Here is a 20,362-nt window from a genome sequence, read left to right on the forward strand (position 1 = left end):
GGGTGTAGAGACTACAGGAAGGAAGGGAGGGAGGGAGGAGGGGAGGAAGACTTAAAAAAAGATCTGGCTTCCTCAACTCAAAGCAGGGGCATGCCTTCCTCCTACTGCCAAAATATGGAGGCTTGTGGGAGGTCAGCAGTACTGGGAGGATAAAGAAACCACCTAGACAGAGGCACAAGGAGATTGGGTAACTTGCAGTGACTCTCCACTGTGTCCAGACCCCCAGCATTGTGTGTCCCTAGTCGCTTCATGAGCCATCTGCCCCTCTAGCCTCTCCACTTTCCCTGCTTCTCCACTTATAATTCATTCATTCAGTAAATGTTTTCTGAGCACCTGTTGTTCTGGGTGCTGGGGATAAAAACCCTGCTCTCAAGAAGCTTACGTTCTAATGGAGGAGATAATAAATAAATAATCATTATATCTGTTATGCGGATGGTGGGACATACTGTGAAGAAAGATAAAGCAGATAGAAGAGATAGGAAATGTGGGTAGAGCATGCTATTTGAATGATGGTCGTCAGGGAAGACCTTGCCAATGAGGTGACAGTTGAGCAGAGACCTAGACAGGAGGGGACAAGCCATGGGACACTCCTGGCATAGAAAAGGCCCAGAGAGGGAAGTGTTCTTAGTGTGTTTGAAGAACAAAGTTGGTGTGGCTAGAGGGCTGGAAGTTGGAGAGGCAGGAGGCAGAGTGTAGAACCACGAAAGCCATCACACGCTGGCCAGGATGGGAAACTACTGGGAGGTAGTGATCAGCGAAGTGATATGTCTGCTGTGTGGAGGGCAGGTGAAGGTGGGGGTAGGGAGAGTGGTTAGTCGCCTATTGCAGTAACCCAGCTGAGAGATGACAGGGGCTGGGACCAGGATGGGAGGGGTGAAAAGAAGATTGGGGATGTATTTGGAAGGTAGAACTGACAGATTTGCTGACATGTTGGGTGTGGAGCATGGAAGGGGGAGTCGAGGATGACTCCAAGGCTGTTGGCCTAGGCAGCTGGAAGGATGGAGTTGTCAGTAACAGAGATGGGAAAGGCTGTGGTGGGGCAGGCGAGACATCTAAGCAGAGACGTCTAGTATGCAATTGGGTCCATGAGTCTGGAATTAAGGGAAATACTTGAGGATAAAGATATATTTGTGAGTCATCGGCAAGTAGACTTCCCTGTCCAACATAGAAGCCACCAGCCAGGAGTCACACTAGGCACATTTCAAGTGCTCACCAGCCAGATGTGGCCAAGGGCTACCATACGGGACAGCACAGACATAGTACACTTCCATTGTTGTGGGGAGTTCTGTTGGATAGTGCTTTTATGTCTTGAGATTGGGTGAGAATCCCAGAGGTGTGGATCCAAAAAAAGTGAGCATTTATTAGATGGGGAGATAAGGATGCAAATCCAGGAGGAAGTAGATTCCTACATGCCAGTGATGAACGTGTGTTGAAGAGGAGGGAGTGATTCACCAAGTCAAATGCTGCAGTTAGGCCAGGGAGATTGAGGACTAAGAATTGGCCAGTAGAAGATGTACTAAGGAGGCTGTTGGTGAACTCAATGAGAGCAGTTTTGAGGAAGTGGAAGCAAAAGCTTGAGTGAAATAGATTTAAATGAGATGAGAAAAAAGGAATTGGAGGCAGCACATGTGCACACCTTTTCAAATGAATGTGCTAGGCAGGAACAGAAAAAAAAGGGTGCTGCTGGTGATGAAGAGGCTGGTGATGGTAAGGGATATTTTCAGGATGGGAGGAGTGATGTAGTGTGTTTGAAGCACTTGGGATCCATCCAGTGGAGAGGGAGAAATTAGTGTTGCAGAAGTGAAGTGGGACAGTTGAGAGAATTATTAAGCAGATGGGATCTAGTCCTTAGTGGTAGGGTAGTCCTTGGCTAGGATTTGAACAGTTCATTGGAAGAGAGAAGGGAAGGTAGAAGCAATAACAAGGCTGCAGATAAGAGGGAAACTCGGGGGGCAGTTGGGGTGGGCTGGCAGCATCTGGAACTTCTCTGGTGATTTTCTTCGTTTCCCCAGGGCCATAAGAAGGAGGTCATCAGCTGAGTGTGAACAGAGGCATTGGAGGTGTGAGGAGAGAGGAGAAGACATCAAGTCCTCATCTGGGAAAGAGAGAGAGTGATGGGATTAATGATAGAAGTGATATTGATGGGCTGCCCCAAGCATCTGCTTGAAGTTGGTGTTCTTGCCCAATCCATCTTTTAGAATTGACCCTGTTTTGCCTCTGTGTGGTCACATACGCAGTTTTTTCTTATTAGGGGGTCCTCTCCACTTCCCTACCAGCTTGTCTTCCCAACAAAACCGTGGTCCTGCAAGGCATAGCTTGGGAATTGCCTCTGGCTCCTCCCTCCCTTTCTTCCCATCCCTCTCTTCGGACTCTGATCATGTCACATTGTTGTTATTTGCTTACGTGTTTGTTGCTTGAAGGCCGGGGTCAGCAAACATTTTCTGTAAAGGACCAGGTAGTAAATATTTTAGGCTTTTTGGGCCATACAGTCTCTGTCACACTGTTCAGTCTGCCATTATAGCACAAAAGCAGCAAGATAATACATAATAGAATAGGCATGGCTATAAAATTCTATTTACAAAAATAGTCAGTGGGCTAGATTTGGCCTGCCAAATTTTGCCAAACCCTGCTCAAGGAAATGGCAGGGATGGTGTCTCAGTGATCTCTATCGCCCCCATACCTAGTATGGGACCAGGTAGGAGCTCAGGAAATGTTTGAAAGGATGGAAGATAAATGGATGTGCTAATATGAGTGTTTAGGCCTGCCAAGGTACATACATTACAGAGAGTGCTCCCTTGTACATACAAGTTCTGGCATATTTATCAGTGACTGGTCTTATGACGGTCACGCTGAGGCTATGGAAGGATAGTACTTGGGAGCATGAGCCCTGGATACTCAGGAAAGATCAAAGATGGCCTCACTGTCTACTCTTCCACCCTGTGCTAAGCTTCCACCCTGTCTAGACAACCTCTTGCCTAGTTGTTCCCAGGTGCACGGCCCCCAGTTCAGTGGGACCTGCCTCTTCACAAACAAGCCCTCTGTATTTGCCCTATGTTTATATTGTTCCTGTGTTCCCCCGCTACCCCCCAACCCCTACAAACAATGAATAGTCATCAGATACCTGCCATATACAAGGCATGATGGGAGAATTAAGATCCTTCCATAAAGAAGTTCATAGTCTGGTGCATCCAACTGAGAATGCCTTCTGCCTACCCATGCCATACTCATAATTCACCTCCTTCTCAAAGGTTTCCATAACCACCCCAACCCATCTAATTTCCCCTTCTCTTCTACTTCTTTGTAGGCCTGTGGTTCTCCACCCTGGTGCACCTCTCTTGGGTATGAATTCACGTGTGGATATTATTTTCCCAACCACAGTGTAAACTAACAAGGACAGCAGAGTATACTTTTGTTTCTTCAAAACAAGTGCTGTGAAAAGTACAAGCCACATATGTGATTTAAAATTTCTAGTAGCACATTAAAAAAAAGTAAAAAGAAGCTGGTGAGATTAATTTTAATATATTTTATTTAATCAATATATCCAGAATATTATTTCAACCAGTAACCAATATAAACAAATAGTTTACTTGTAGTAGGTCTTCAACGTCCTGTGTCCCTTTTACTAGCACATGTGGCTGATGGCTCGCACACTAGAGGATGCAGCTCATGCAGGGCACGTGGTGAATGTGTAAGGTGCCGCACTGAGTCCTCCTCCTGAAGCGTGTCTAATCCTCATCACAACCTTATGAGAGAGCAACGGTTACCCCCTTTTCTAGATAAGAAAAACCGAGATTTAAGAGGTTGCTTGTGCCTAGCTAGTATGTTGCAAAGCTCAAATTTGAACCTAGGTCTGAGTCCAAATCCTTTCTTTAAAATAGAATATTTGAGCTGGAAGTTTTTTTTAAAAGTGTTTGCAAACTCTCAACTCCATAAATATCACTTGTGTTCCCAGCACTTAGCCCAGTGTCAGGCTCATCCTAGGAGCTGAGATATTTGAATGAGCAAATCTGCCCTCATCTTACAGATGTGAACATTGAGGTCCAGAAAGAGAAGGAGACTTGTTCAAATCCCTCAAAAGAGAGAAGTCGGGGGGTGTGGGGAGCCACCTCGGTGGCTCAGTCAATTAAGTGTCCAACTCTTGGTTTCAGCTCAGGTCAAAGTCTCAGGGTCCTGGGATCGAGCCCCAAGTCAGGATCCACACTGAGCGTGGAGTCTGCTTGAGACTCACTCTCTCCCTCTTCTGCTGCCCCTCCCACTCATGCTCATGTGCTCGCTCTCTCTCTCTCTCTCCCTTCCTAAAATAAATAAGTAAAATCTGAAAAAAAAAAAAAAAGAGGAAAGTCAGGGGTAGAATCTGCATTGCCGGTTCCCACTGCATAACTCGTGTTCCATGTCCTTCTGTTGTGCAAGTGATCAGCCCAAAGAAACCAAAGGAATTTGATATCTGAAACATTCTTTGTATTCACAGGGAGAGATTTTAGCTCACACTATCCCTCCCCCACTACTGTGTCTACAGCCTCAGAACTTGCCATAAATGTTCCTTGCAAATTCCCTTCTGTCCCTTTACTCTCCCTATTCAGCAGCCCAGAGGGCGAGCAGAGCAGCCATGCCTACTCAGCAGTGGGGAGCCAGGTCTCTAAGGGAAGCTGCATAAATGGGCAGAGCTCACCTCACGTGGGCACCACCCCTAGCTTCCATCTTGGGTCATGCTCCGTCGTGACAACTTGAGCTGTTTCCCTGGCAGGAGGGCAGCACGAATCTCCTGGAGGTCATGCTGACTGGCAGCCGGTGGCTGCCTACCCTGCCTGGATGCCTGGCACTGGAGCCTGCTTGCTGAGGCACCCTCAGGCTCTCTTACAGGCCCAGCCAGTCAGCATCCTCCCAGGGAACTCTTGCAGCCTCCCTCCTGACAGGGTCAAAAGAAATGACACAGATTGTAGAAGCTTAGAACTGAAAGGGAATTTAAAGGTCATGCATCCCAACACTTTTCAAACTGTGATGTCCTATAAATCTTCTGGGAATCTTGAGGTACAGATCTCTGATTTATTAGGTCTGGGACAAGATGAGAATCTGCATTTCTAACAAGCTCTCAAGTGATACCGATGCCGCCACTGGTCCAGGGACCACACTCTGAAAAAAAATGGATCTGATGCATCCCTGTCAGCCCTTGTTATAGGTGAGGAAACTAAGGGGGAGGGATTATAACTAAAATCACAATATAAGTCTCCTAAATATTAACCACACTAACCAACTGTATTTGCTATCTGCAGAATTCTTTGGCACTTATCACAGATTATTTCATGTTAATATCCTCTTCCAACTAGACTGGTGGAAGCAAGTCTTATTGTTCTGTGTGTCGCCCTTTGAGTCCCACCTGAGAGATGCTGTGGAAAGCATATTTACCTGGGGCTGGGCCAACTGGGAGGGTCTTTTTACCAGGTGCTCCTGGGATCAGAGGTGTAGTGCAGTGGACCCCAAGCTGGTACAAGAAGACCTCAGCAGGTACCAGAGCCGAAGGGCGAGGTCAGGATGGAAGTGGGAAAGGTGTAGTGTGGGAGTTGGCAGAGAGTCATGTTGAGTTGTTCTGAACTCAGTCCATGGATTGAGAGAGAAGGCTATGGTCTCATCTCATTATGTGGTGCCCAGGTCATGCGGCAGAGACAGTGAGGCTGCTTTGCAAGCAAGGAGCCAGGCCCAGCACCAAATTCCTGCAAGGGCGCTAACATTTGTTGAATAAATGCACAAATGAAGGTCAAAAAAAGATGCAGCAGTAATAATTAAACATATTAAAAGACTCCACATGCTTAGCAATAATTACGCACTTCCCGGCACACTTCAGAAGTGGCAATGGCAAGTTTTTCTGTTTGACTTAAAAATCAGTATTTCTTTTGAAGCCAGTGAATTGAGCACACACACACAGCCAAGCATAAGCCCATAGACCTGGACGCCAAACAGAGCTGCCCAATAAATGCTGGAGGTCAAAGATGGCCCAGGCTGTGGTGCTTATTTTCCCAAAGGTAAAAAACAATATGTAATGAAAAAACAAGCCACAAACTGGAAGAAAAATATGTGTAAAACAGATATCTGGTAAAGGACTTGTGTTCAGATTATACAGAGAACTCTTAAAACTCAGTAATAAGAAAACAAACCAGTTAAAAATGGGCAAAATATCTGCTCAGTTACCTCACCAAAGAGGATATACAGATGTCAAATGAGCATATGAAAAGATGCTACATATCGTATGTCCTTAAGGGATTGCAAATTAAAACAACAACAAGATACCACTGCACACCTATTAGAATGGAAAAATCCCAGAACACTGACCGCACCAAACGCCGGTGAGGATGTAGAGCAACAGGAATTCTCACTCTTTGCTTGTGGGAATGCAACATGGTATGGTCCAGCTACTTGGGAAAACAGTTCAGCAGTTTCACATAAAACTGAACATATTCTTACCATACGATCCAGCAGTTACACTCCTAGGTATTTACCCAAAGGGGTTGTCCACACAAAAACCTGCACACAAATGCTTACAGCAGTTTTATTCATAATTGCCCAAAACTGGAAGAAACCAAGATGTCCAATAGGTGAATGGATTAACAAACTATGGTACATGCAGACAATGGAGTATTTAAAAGACATAAGCTGTCTAGCCACAAAAAGACATGGAACAACTTTAAATGCATATTACTAAGTGAAAGAGCCAATTTGAAAAGGTGACGTGCTGTATGAGTCTGCCTATATGACGTTCTAGAAAAGGCACAACTATAGACACAGTAAAAAGATCAGTGGTTGTCAGATATTCAGGGGGATGGAGGGAGGAGTGAACGGCTGCAACAGGGGGGGTTGAGAGGCCGTGAGACTATTCTGTAGGGTACTGCTGTGGTGGACACATGACATTATGAATCTGTCAACATCTGTAGAATGTAAAACACAGTGAACCGTAATGTAGACTGAAGAGTTCATGAGCTATCAATATTGGTTCGTCAGTTGTAACAAGGGTACCACACTAACATAACACGTTAATAATGGTGGAAACTATTGGGAGGGAGCATGTGGGAACGCTCTGTACTTTCCACTCAATTTTCCTGTAAGCCTAACACTGCTCTAAAAAAATAAAGTCTATTAATTTTTTTTAATGTGCTGCTGAATTCTGAAGGAAGATGAGTTGCTGGATAACTGCTCAGCTAAGTTTCTCCTTAGACACAAAAATGACCTTGCATGTTCACTGCTGACGACACCTCCACAAGCTGCCTCAGCACAGCATTGACATGCTGAGAGCTGTCCTCGAGTTTGATGGATTATTGAGGAATACTTTTTGAATGTGGGAAGCACACTCGTGGGGCCATCCGAGAGCTTTGCATTATTTTTTTGTCCTTAGAAAAGCCACTGACTACATCTGGCACATAGAAATGTGCCTGAGAGATTTTTTTTTAATTTGTTGATTATGAACCCTGAACTTTAAGGAGCTGATGGTCTAGAGTAGATAGAACATGAGCATAAACCACTGTAACAGGAAGTAGAAGAGTAATTCATGCCCTGAGAGAGGTACAGTTGAAGTGGGCGGGAGAGAAGAAAGGGTATCTCCTCTCCACTGTCCTCAAGTGGAAGCAATGTCACTGGTTTAGAGAAGTTTGGGTGGGAGAGCCAGGCATGACTGGGGCTTGTGGGGGAAGGGAATCCGTATTCCAAGCAGAGAAAATTCTAGAAGCAAAGGCAGAGAGGTCGGGGTGTGTGTGTGTGTGTGTGTGTGTGTGTGTCTGTGTCTGTGTGTCTGTGTGTCTGTGTGCCATGCACTAGGAACATGGTGTCTGGATAAGGTGGTAGTGATTAGGAATGTAGCTAGATGAATGGAAGTTGATAGGAAACAATCAGCTTATGCCTTTATCCAACATACTCTTTTGTCTCCCCTTTTCCATCACCTGATGTGAATGTTTGAAGGTGCTTTAGATTTCCTAATCATTCTCAGGATTTAGGAAAGGCTTATTTTTCCAAAGTTGAAATATCCCATCTAAATCAAAACCTCAGTCTCTCATCCAGTCAACACAGCCTGACCCGTGGACTGGCTCTTCTCCTGCCCTGACAACGCCCACTCCTCTGCTCAATCTGCCTCCTCCAGGGATGCTTCTCTAAGTTCCTTAGGAGCCCACCTCATGTGTTTTGTCTGCTTACAACCCTCCCCTCGCAGGGCCAGGGAGGAGGGTGTTGCATGCACCATTCCATGGGACATGCTGCCTAACTTCTTAGGGCTACTCTTAGTTGCTGTTTTGGCACTATGTCCCTGGGACCCTCTGGCCTAAGAGGAAGCCTTCTAGGTCAACATGCCCATAGGAAATCTGTGACAACAGAGGGTACTTTCCATATCTGTGACCATCCTGCATCCTTTAAATGGCCTTTCCAGATTCAGAGAAATTCCCAAATTGAGTCCACCATCCAAGGTAGTAGCCTCCCTTGGCTCCAGGGTGCAGCTGTTTGACCTATCTCTGCCAGTGAGATGGAGGTGTGAGACCCAGGACTTGGAAGGGAGAAGGAGAGAATGTTTGTGTGGTGCCACAGCATCAGTGATACTTTGGCCGGAGCAGCGCCAGGGTCTGGTTGGTGATCCTGACCATGTAGTTTCTATGCTTGGCTCTCCGGCCCACCCAGCATTCAGTATCCTTTTAAAAATCCATGCTCTGCTGAAACTATTGAGTTTAATTTTCACTAAGAACTTTGGTGCCACATCCTTGCTTAGCTGGTGGCTAAGGACAGACTGCTCCCATCACTGCCTTCTGTCCTCACCTGGCCATCTCACACTGCCCCAGCCAGCCTGGGAGTCTGGCATGAGTTTTTCTAGCCTGCTCTCCTACCGGCTGTGGGAAGTAGTAGTTACTGGACCAGCTTGACCATCTGTTAGTTCCAAATAGATGGTCTGGCATCTTTCTTTAGAAAATGTGAGCACTTACCATGTTTGTCCTTAACTTTAGGGCACCTGCACAACTCTAGAACAATAGGAAAGTCCAATTCCACGCTGTGTTGCACACATATTTTCTATGTATTTTTCATAAATGGGGATCATCCTATGTTATTTTATAACCTTTTTTATTTAATGTTACATTGCAGACGACTTTCTGTGTTAATGAGAATAGTTTTCATTAGTTTCAATAGTTCATCCATTTTTTTAAAAAAAATCAGCCATATTGCTGAATGTATAGTTTACAAACAATAAAAAGCACTCATTTTAAATGGACACTGCAACCATCACCAAAGTCAAGGTTTAGAATGTTTCCATTATTCCAGAGAGTTCGCTCATATCCCTTTGCAGTCAGTCCCTCCCAACCCTCGGTTCTAGGTGACATTCATCCTTTTCAATAGCTATATAACAATCCCATAATATACAAGTTCCTTATTTATTTAGCCAGTCTCCTGTTGATAGACATTTATATAGCTTTCAATTTATGATTTTATTGATTCCTGTATCAACAAATACTTTTGGAGCATCTGCTGTGTGCTAGGCATGGTGCTATTAAAACCATGACCCAACAAACGTGTGTGTGTGTGTATGTATGTATCTAATAGCTTATTTCCTTAAAAATCTATCTCCTAAATGTGCAATTGCTGCATCAAAAAAGTACATGTTAAAATAATTTTGATAAATATTATCAAATTACCCTTCAGCAAATTTGCAACAATTTACAGGCTTCTTAGAGACAATGATCTGTGGTGGTAACAGTAAAAATTTCTCACATGCTGTACTACTTTGTCACCTACCAGGATCAAATGAAATACTGTGACAGTGCCTGAGATGGGTCCATCACCTCATCCCAGTGGCAAAACTGGGCTCTGACTAAGGGATTTTCCCAGTTTCCATACCTCCGTCCCATGCAGCCTGTACTGCGTTAAGAGGCCAGTTTGGGTCTTGGAGTCTTTTATTGTGTTTTCTGAGCCTGGATGTAAACCTTGTTGAGAGTATCTAGTTTGTTCTGAGTTGAGGGCAGGTAAGAAAGGACTGTTGTGGCCAGAGAAATGGACTCAGGGCCTGGAGCTTCAAGAGATGATGGAGGATTTTCCAAGCGTAGACAAGCTGGGAATGGCAGTCAGTTGGTAGAAGAGGGGACTGGAGTGAGCTGAGGCCCAGAGGTGTTTGTGTAATTAAAGAGACCCTGATTGTGGTTCTTGAAGGAGGGACATAAAAGTAAAGCTAATAGGGAGTGGGTAAGTTAGGTAGGCCAGGTTTTCTCAGGTGGTCAGTCACCTGGGCTGCAAGGAAACTCCAGTTCCTGGCTTCCTAGATCCGGATCACTAGAGTAGCCCAGGAATCTGCATTTTAGACAAGTTTTGCATGTGGTTCTCAGGCCTGATGCCTGTAGAGCCTCTCATGGGCACCATTGGCCTTGAGGCCGGAAAGCTGATGTTGTCTTCTTACCCTTGCCACTAACCAGATAAGTGGTCCAGGGCAAGGCCAGGTCACAACATCCATGTGGAGAACCACTGCCTTTTCAGTTGTGCAGCCCACACTGCCTTCCTCTTGCCACACCTTCACTCTGTACTGCTCAGCACATGTCCCCTTCAGTCATCATTCACATATTGCTGCTTTGGAACCTTCAATCTGATGAGATTGGAAACTTGAGAGCAGGGATGGCCTTAGACCATGTTGCATCCCAGTGCCCAGCACCAAGCTTTGAACTTGCAGGGATCTCTATAAATGCCTGTTATCTGAGGGATCCTGACCGATATAAAGGCATGTAGATACCTTGGCTCCAGTCTCTACCTTTTGCTCCAGTCTCTACCCTTTTTAAATAAACAGTGTTGTTTAGAAGGAAGTGAGGTCTTTCCAGCATCCCAGGAGATGTCTGTAGAGCACCATTGCATAGCAACATCATATAGAGTGATAGCTCCAGTTGGGAAGCTTCCAGAAAGACCTGGATTATCCAAAGAGAGGTATTAGTGAGTGGCACTTTTCCTAAAATCCTGATGTAAACCAGAGCCCCAGCTTTGTGCCAATGAGCCAGTGGTGCCATTGGTGTTCAGATGGGACATTGGCCAACATTTTGACCATTGTCATCATGCAAAGACATGTGATCTATGAAAGGAGACCTGACTTCCCTGGGAGTGAGGACAGGAGAGCACAACAGTGGAGGGGACAACTTGAGGAAATTCTGGTGCCACCTTCTGACAGTTTCTGGTAATGTTTTGGGCACTACCCTGTATATTGGTACACTAAAGTTGTGAAAAAGAGGGTGACTCTTCCTTAAGTTCTTCTCCTTTGATAAGATATCTAGTTGGTCAGTAATTGTATCTAGTTTAGATACAGCTCAGATACAGCTTAGATAAGCTCGCCATGTTTTTACCCATTCTCTTTGCCAGCTTGTAAGTCCTGGCGGTAGGCGAGGGTGGGCACCTGAGAGAACCCAGAAACTGGTTATTTGATTGGTTTACTTTGGATGGTTAGGGTTTATGGCACAAGGAAGAAAGTAGGATTCTCAGGGATCATCCCCTGAGCCAAAGGCAGACGCTCAACAACTGAGCCACCCAGGCACCCCTGAATTTTAATTTCTATCTATGCCTCTGTCTCTATCACTAGCCCACAGGTTTCTTGAATGTTGTGACCATGTCTCATTTATCATGATAATGTCAATGTTTAGTATTGTTCCTAGAACATGGAAAATGCTAATGAAGAACTGAATAATGAATTTAAAAAAAACAAAAAACTGTATTTAGCTCATGAGTCTGGGTTGGTGATTTAGGCTGGGCACAGCCGGGTGGTTCTTCTGGTCTTGACTGAGCTCACTTTGGGGGGCAGCTGGCTGTTGGCTGACCTTGACTGGGGCAACTGGACATCCTACAGCAGGCCAGCCTGGGTATGTATGTTGTCATGGTGACATGCAAGAAAGAGGGCCAGCCCAATCGCGTGACTGCACTTCATGTTTGCTGATATATTAGGGTACTACAGAGAAACAGAATCAATAAGATAGATATAGATATATATAGATGTCAATAAAGTGATTTATTATAAGGAATTGACTCATGTGATTATGGAAGCTGAAAAGTCTAGCCAGGAGAGCCAGTGGTATAAGTTTGAGTCTAAGTCTGAGAGCAAAAGACTGATGTCCCAGCTCAAAGACAGTGAGGCAGAGAAAGAATTTTTTCCTTCTCAACCTTGTATTCTTCTATTCAGGCCTTCAGCAGATTGGACAAGGCCACCCATATTGGGGAGGGCAACCTACTGTACTCAGTCTACCAATTTAAATGTTAATCTCATCCAAAAACACCTTCACAGCGGTGCCTGGGTGGCTCAGTTGGTTGAGCATCCATCTCTTGGTTTCTTCTCAGGTTGGGGTCTTGGGGTCATGGGCTTGAGACCCGCATTGGGTTCCATGCTGGACATGGAGTCGGCTGGAGATTCTTTCCCTTTCCCTCTCTCTGTGCCCCTCCCCCAGCTCATGCTCACACACTCTCTCTCTCTTTTTCTCTCTCAAATAAACAAAATCTTAAAACAAAACACCTTCACAGACATACCCAGAAATAATGTTTAAATATCCTTTTATGTGTCAAGTTGACACGTAAAATTAACCATCACAGCCTCCAATCCACTTGGACAAAGCCAGTCACATAGCCAAACCCAGAGACAGGATAAAAGGGCAATGAAAAGTTCTGAGACTATTTTGGTCCATTCAGGCTGCCGTAACAGAATACCACAGACTGGGTGACTTCAACAACAAGCATTTATTTCTTTCAGTTCTGGAGGCTGGGTAGTCCAATATCAAGGTGATGGCAGATCTGGTATCTGGTGAGAGCTCTTTTCCTAGTTTGCAGACAACTGTATTCTTGCTGAATCCTCACATGGCCAAGTATCCTTCCTATGAGTCTACTAATCCAATTCATGAGGGCTCCACCCCCACAATCTATCCGAAGACCTACATTTAATACCCTCACATAGGGGTTAGGATTTCAACATAGGACTCTTGAGGTGGGACAAAAACCTTCAGTCTGTAACAAATTGGGCATTGATATAGGGAGGGTAAAGAATGGGGGTCACTTTTACAGCATAAAAGTATTGAAGAAAGAGGACTTTTTCCCCCATTTACCTAAGAATGGTCACTTACCTGGTGTCATGTAGAATTCAGCAGCAAAATTAATTACATCTGGGTTCTTAACATATTTTAGTTAATATCACATAAAGCAAACTATTGCTTTGGGCATTTGCAAAGTGTGGCATATATACTTAAGAGTTGCTTGATCTGGGAAGGTGGGGAAGGTAAGGAGTTACAGGGCAGCCCTCCCACATGTTGGTACGGGGAAGTACCAACTGCCCCAGCTCATTGTTGGTACTTCCCAAAATCATAGATAATAGAGTTTTGCAGAAGCTCTACAGAATTCCAGAGGGAAAATGACAGCAGGCTGGGGTTGAGGAGTGCCTGCTAGGTGGCATTCTTTTCTATCCAGGCCAGCTAGGGGTAAGGAGGCAGTGAGTGGATCCTTCATCCAGCAGAGACATGGTATGTTCAATTTAGGGAATGTTTGTTAGGAAAAAAATATTGAAGGGAATGAAAAGATTATGATAATGGTCCTCTTGATTTTCTTCTTGGAATACCCAAATAATTTGGGATGATGGGATCTAGTTTTGTGTGATCTTGCTGTGTATTTCCCATACTTGATGAGAATGATAATAATTGGGCTCATGACTATCTAAGTGAAAAGAAGCAAACACAGTAGAAAGTTAGAGTCATCCATAGGACACTGTACTACACCTAGAAAAGAGAGCCACAATGGGCTCCCTGCCCACTCATTTGGTAGCTAAGAATTTCGCAATAGACTGGAGATTACAGTGGGAGAATGCTTGGTACATGATTGATTGTCTTCATTTTAGTTCCTTGTTAATGGAGCAAGGTATTGATGGGTCAAGGTAACAACAAGGATGACCTCATTCAGCGCAAGAAACACAACTTCTCCTCCTGCGGGTGTGGAACCTGATGTCGATGAAAGGTGCCAGGGCTCAGCGGCTTCTCGCAAGGAACGGATCCTACAGCAAGCTTGACGATGTCAAAATTGAACCTCAAGCATGCAATACTTTCTAAATGAAAGAACCCTGAGATTTTGTGAGAGCGCATCCTTTATATTTCCTGCCAGCTACTTATCAATATTTGGTCAGTCTTATTTGGAGACCCAGGGAACATATTCAGCTGAGCCTCAGAACCATATCAGAAGTGTCCAAATCTGGCCTCGCAGACAATTAGTTATGCCTCCAATGGCTCCTTCCCACTTCTTGCTGAGAGAATGGAGATTTGTTCATGGAAACAATATGCCCAACCCCAAGGGATGAATTATGACTAGACTAGGCTCTCCTATCACTCCTTTCTCCTTTGGCCAGCTGCCCATTGTCCCAGGATTCTTCACAGCCATGTGACCATGTGACCCAGCTCTGCCCAAGGAGATATCAGGAGATGTTGGCTAAAGGGCTTGGAAAGATAATTACTGCAGAATAAAAGATCAGAACTTTGTGAGGAGAAAGCCTTTGGTTCGCTCTTCTTGTTTGGGAGCTGGCATGCAAGCTGGAGCTGCAGCAGCCATTCTGCAACCACAGGACAGTAAGTGTGAGTAATGCATCACACGGAGCATTGGGGAAGGATGGAAAGGGTTGGAGTCCTTGGTGATATCTCAGAGCCATGGCCTCCCGGCTTCTTGCTAGGTAAGATAACTAAAAGTCTTCACTGCCTGAGTCACTGGTAGTCAGATATTCTGTTACTTGCAAATGAAAGTATTCCCAGCTGATAAACCTGGCCTCCTTCAGCCTGGCCGGGGTAGATTCTGCTGACAACTCCACCACAGTAGCTTTGTAACCAGTCAACTCCGTCTGCAAAATAGGGATTGAAAGGCCATCTTTACCTCAAGTAGTTTCTGATTCAGAAGAAGAGAATGTGGTCTGTGGATCAGCAAACCAGCATCCCCTGGGAATTTGTTCAAAATATGAATCTCAGGCTCCCACCCCAAACATACTAAGTTAGAAAGCTTGCGGATGTGTCCAGTAGTTTTCCAGGTGATTCTGGTGCCATGGAAAGTTTGAGGACCATTGATATAATAGAGAGTCAAATGGAGTAGTTGCATATCAGACACCTGGGGAACTTAAAGATTCTCAAACTCCACCTGCATAATTCTGATTGAGCAGTTCTGCAGTATAGCCTATGAATTTATACATCCCAAAAGACCCCTAGGTGATTCTGAGTAAACCAGGATTGGAAACCAGTGGGATGCGAAAAAAGAAGGTCATGTATGCCGAGAGGCCGTTACACAAGTGAGGGATGAGGAACTGACGTGGGTGCCTCTGAGAACAGTGAAACTGTATTACAGACTTTTTTCACCTGGCAAGTGAGGGAACTGACAACTTGATCTTAGAAGCCTTTCTCAGCTTTAAAATTCCTAGGATGCCAGCCTGAATTTTGCAGATCTGGCTGGAAAAAGCAAATGATATTGGTAATTACAAAGGCTAATGAGCAACAAGTGGATTTTACTAAAGTCAAAAAAGCAGCTTCACTACCCACCAGAGCCAGGCCCTGTAAATCCAAAACAGGTTTTCTCTTCTGCTTTTACCAGGTTTATGAGACAGCAGGTTTGCACTTCAAATATTCATTTATAGAGTGCTAGACTACACCTGCTTTGTGCTAAGCTTGTGCTTTGAGGATTATTTTATTTGGAGAATATTGTTTTTAAATAACATCATCTTCAGGGAGCTTGCTTTCTAAAATGTGCTGCTTGTTAAGGATCAAAACCACTAACTGAAGCAGCCTATTCACTGTCCGTCCAAATATGATTTACCCTCTTCTCCTACCTCATCTTTGCCTTTTACTGGAGATGCCAGTCATTTCTTACTCACTCCCATATCTCCTTTTCAGGAAACTATCATCCTGCTTACCAGGGAATCTGTTCCTTCATTCAGCTCATGCTGAGTGAACTAATTCCATGATGCTGTGGAAAATTTTTTTAAAAACACCTCACTGATCGAGTTTGGAAGATAACAAGATACCAACTAATTAAATTTTGAAAATCAGTAAATAAAAGGAAAAGTTAAGCATTTATTCTTTTCTACGTGAACTGTTTCTTAGGGTAATCAAATAGTTGATGAGGGGGAGTTTGTCTTCATAGAAGCCGATAAATGGAAAAGACATGATAAAATCATAATATGCCCCTTTTGCAAATCCTAATGAATTTATGAACCTAGGAAGTGATCACCAACGGCTGTTAATATTACAAAAAGAAGAACAAGAAGATGTGTATCTCCTGATGAAAGTCACAACACTGCCTGTATAGTCTCGCAAAAAAAAAAAAAATTGAACCTGAATCTTATTAAAGTCTATAAATTAACAAAAATTTGCAGGAAAGGTAGAGGACAGAAACATGACATGAAAGGAATATCATTACCATAATACAGACTGGGAAAGTTTCTGGGACCAGTGACCCAGCTTTCCCAATAAATTGCATGGGAAAAATAGAATAGAAGGGGAAACCTACTGATTCATTGAGACTTAAGAGTCATAGTAACCAATCATAACGTGTGGTCCTCATTTGGCTCCTGATTCAAAAAAGCCTTAAAAAAAAATTACAGGAAAAATGGGGAAATGTGAACAATGCCTGGATATTTGATAATGTTAAGAAAATATTGCTGACTTAGGAGCAGTGATAGTTTTGTTGCTATAGCTTCTAAAGGGAATCCTTATCCTTTAAGCTACATATTGAGACTTTTACAGATGAATGAAATGACATAATCATGAGGGGTGGGGGGATATAGACAAGACTATCCATGAGTTGATAACTGTTGAAGTTGGGTGATGGATAACTAGATTCATTTTGCAATTGTCTGTAATTCTATATATTTGAAATTTTCCTTCCCAAATAGTCAAAGAATCTTTGAAACTCATTTTCATTTCTGTTTTTGTTTTATACTGGCCATACTATATTAGTGCAGTAGTTCATGTTTATTACTTACAGATCTCCCAATTTTTACTTATTCTTCACAACTTATAGTTACACAACTAACTAACGAAATTTTTGAGTTTTGTATGTTTCAAACTTGACAGCCCAACCAGACTGGAAGGTCCATGAACGCAAAGATCTTCCTTCCTGTCATATCCTTCACAGGGCTGATACTTTGTGCAGCGTATAATGTGCTCACTTGGGAGTATAGCTTGTTAAAACACCACTTTGGAAGGGGGCATTGCTCACATGGTCTCCCGTTTGTGTGTACCCTGAGCCTGACTTCATTGAGGCTTTATTTTTTTTAATGTTTTTTTATTATATTATGTTAGTCAACATACAGTACATCCCTGGTTTCTGATGTAAAGCTCGATTATTCATTAGTTGCATATAACACCCACTGCACCATGCAATACATGCCCTCCTTACTACCCATCACCAGTCTATCCCATTCCCCCACCCCCCTACCCTCTGAAGCCCTCAGTTTGTTTCTCATAGTTCATTGAGGCTTTATAAAGAGAACAGAAAAGATTGAGACCGACCATGTCTCTGTTATGGAATGGAGACCCGTATAAAGCTTAGTGTAAAATTAATACCAATTCCAAATACTGTAAAGGAGAGTTTCGATTCTAATATTTCAAACTTCAAACCTTCTTACTAAGGTGTACTAAGGTAAGCGGAAACCCTCAGTAGGGTGTGGTTACAAAACACGTGTCCAGATTCTCCCTGCTCTTGTCCCGTGCTTTTTCTGCCCCACATACAGCCGGTGTGGAAACAGTGGCCTTATATATGAAAGCCCTTCTAATTTTAGAAAGTTCTCCATCTCTCTTCCAGTTGCTGTAAGACTCTCCCAAGATTTCCTCAAGTACCTTTTACTTCAGCTGTCATTTCTTAATTACACAGAACTTCAGGGAGCTTCCCCAGTTTGCAGATTTACCACCCATCTCCCTATACTTCTTCCCTGGGAGTGCCTGTGCCTTTTACATTATGTCACCACTCTTTGTCTCTCCAGTTCAAGTGCTTCTCCTTGCTGAGCTTGGGATTGGGAGAGGGGGTTTCTCTCATGGTGATCTCTTGCAGGAAAGACAGTTTGCAACAGTGCAGTCTCCACAAGGATTTCCCCCTTGGAGCAGCCTCCTTTGTAACGTGAACAAAATCACCCAGAACCCAGCTCTGTCTCTTTGTGTACTTTCTGCCAGGTTGTTGCTGCCTCTTAGAAGACTTCCAGGTGGTACCATGGCACTGGTTTGTAGAAAAGTGTACTCTGTTTACCTAGTCCAGATTTTAAGAGGAAATCTTACACTCAGCCATCCACATGCCTTGGAATGTGCTCAGATTCAACAGACGGTGCAATTTAAATTTATAAAATAATACTTGTGATAATAAAAGCCAGCACTACACGCAAGGCACTATTCTAAGTGTTTCACATGTATTAACTCAGTTAGTTAGTTTAGTTATCATTCTTATCTTGTAGGTGGAGAAAGTAGGGACAAAGGGGTTAAGTAATTTCCCAAGGTGACAAGGCTATTAAGTGGGAGCCAGGCTCTGACCCCAGGCAGTCTGGCTCCAGGATGCGCTGCCTCTCTCATTGTGGAACAACACTTGAGATTTTTGAGATTCCTAAAGCTGGAGTATAAAATTACCCTGGCGTGCTTAGGCATGCTGGAAAAGTGGAAAGAACTATGGATGAAAATTCAGAAAACCCGGGGTCCAATCGGGCTTCTTCTGTCATCTCTGTGTGACACAGAAAAGTCATTTTGTCACTCTGGACATATTTATTCATCTCTAAAAAGGAAAGTAATTTTGCCTCAATCACAATTCTGTAATTGTAAGAATCTGTTCAACATATACTTTGTTCAAACCTAACTTTGAAGAAAGTGGTGTATCGAAGAAAGTTCTAAGGACTTCCATTTTTAGATGAGTTTAGGAGGACTTTGGTTTGACATCTGAGTGTAATAAATTCCTACCATTCAATTGTTTGTTTTCAAGGTACCATTTTGTGTGTCTTCTAAGAACTCACACTTAGACATGCTGATGGCAGGCTTCCAGACGGCGGAGCCCCAGTAGACACCGAGAAAACCCATGGCTCTGGTCGCAGCTTTCAACATGACCAGTCCACAGTAAGTAACCCGGGGTCTCCTCTCTGTGGGTGCTGAGTTGGTACCTCAGAACTGTGGGTGCAACCAAGAGCTCCTTCCTCAGCCCCATGAGCATGGAGGAGCTCCAAGCAATTTTGTCCTTGAGCCTGACATTGAAATGACATGTTAAAATCTGCCCTTTCTCTGAGTTGCTCCACTAACGTCATCTCATTTTTTTGGTTTAAAAAAGCAGAGGAATTCTACAGTCCAAAACTGTTGCTATATATCTTCCATAAGACAAGGCTCTTCTGATTCAGGCAACCACGATACACACTTCCTTTAACAGGAGGCAACGGAAAATGGGGAAAACTTCAAAAGCAAACCTCAAGACAAGACTAGGACATGCCGAAGGTGAATTAACAAAATGGGAATTGCAAGGAAGTTTAGAAATCATGAGAGAGTTTCTAAAAGCAGGCTTTATGAAACTAAGGGCAGAACTCTTAAGGAAGAAGTGCTTTCGGTTCCCCAAACCGTAGATGCCACGTAGACCACCACTTCATCTTACCAGACACCAGCAAAGTGGTCACTTATTTTGTGTTTTGCAACTCACTGGCAAACATACCAAGATGAGAACAGCATTCTTTCTGTCCCACCACACTGCCCCAGCCTGCCTAGCTATGGGGCTGGCTGCTGCCGTCTGGAGCAGGAACCCTTGATCTCTTGCCCACAGTAATGCTGTGTACCAACCAACCGTGACACCTGAGTAGAATACAGTGATCAGTATTTACCCCTCCTAGCTGGGGTAGCCAGCTAGATAGCTGCTAATTGGGATCACTCTTAGATAACAGGGCTTGGCTTGCTGTCAGCTGATCTCCATGAAACTGGACTCCGCTCAGTGTGCCTCTCATCCTCGCTTAGGCTGGGCTGGTCACCTTCCAATGGCAGTACCAGAGGTACAAGAGAAATTGAAGCTTCTTTTCATGCCTCTGCCTGTGTCACATCTGCTAACATCCCCTTGACCAAAACAAATCATAAAACTGAGCCCAGAATCAGGGGTGGAGAATCATACTCTTTCTTCCTTCCGATGGGAGGAGCTCTGTAGGGTCCCATGGTAAGAGGAGAGGGTGAAGAATGGGGCCCTTAATACACATTGTCCATCATAGCGTTCTTTGTATCTGAGACCAGAGGCTCGTCTCAACACCCAGGCTATGAACTGTGGGACCTTCACTCCCACCAAGGGAGATCTTGTTTCCTCCTGTTGAGATGACCACATGACCAGAGATGGTGCTGGGCTGCTGTGACCACTGGCAGGGGGGAAACAGAGAGCAAGAAAGTCA

General features: G+C 44.0%; 1 protein-coding gene across 1 annotated transcript in view; it reads left to right on the top strand.

Moving 5' to 3' along the window:
• TMEM266 (transmembrane protein 266) overlaps positions 1 to 20,362 on the top strand; it is a 120,576-nt gene that overhangs the window by 31,517 nt on the left and 68,697 nt on the right. Inside the window, exon 2 of the mRNA XM_045795111.2 lies at positions 18,937 to 19,067. Coding sequence (XP_045651067.1) covers positions 19,030 to 19,067 — 38 coding nt within the window. The 5' untranslated portion in view covers positions 18,937 to 19,029. The remainder of the gene's footprint in view (positions 1 to 18,936; positions 19,068 to 20,362) is intronic.

The sequence above is a fragment of the Ursus americanus genome, chromosome 28, assembly GCF_024610735.1.
Source record: "Ursus americanus isolate L20-20 chromosome 28, mUrsAme1.1.p, whole genome shotgun sequence".
Taxonomy (NCBI): Eukaryota; Metazoa; Chordata; class Mammalia; order Carnivora; family Ursidae; genus Ursus; species Ursus americanus.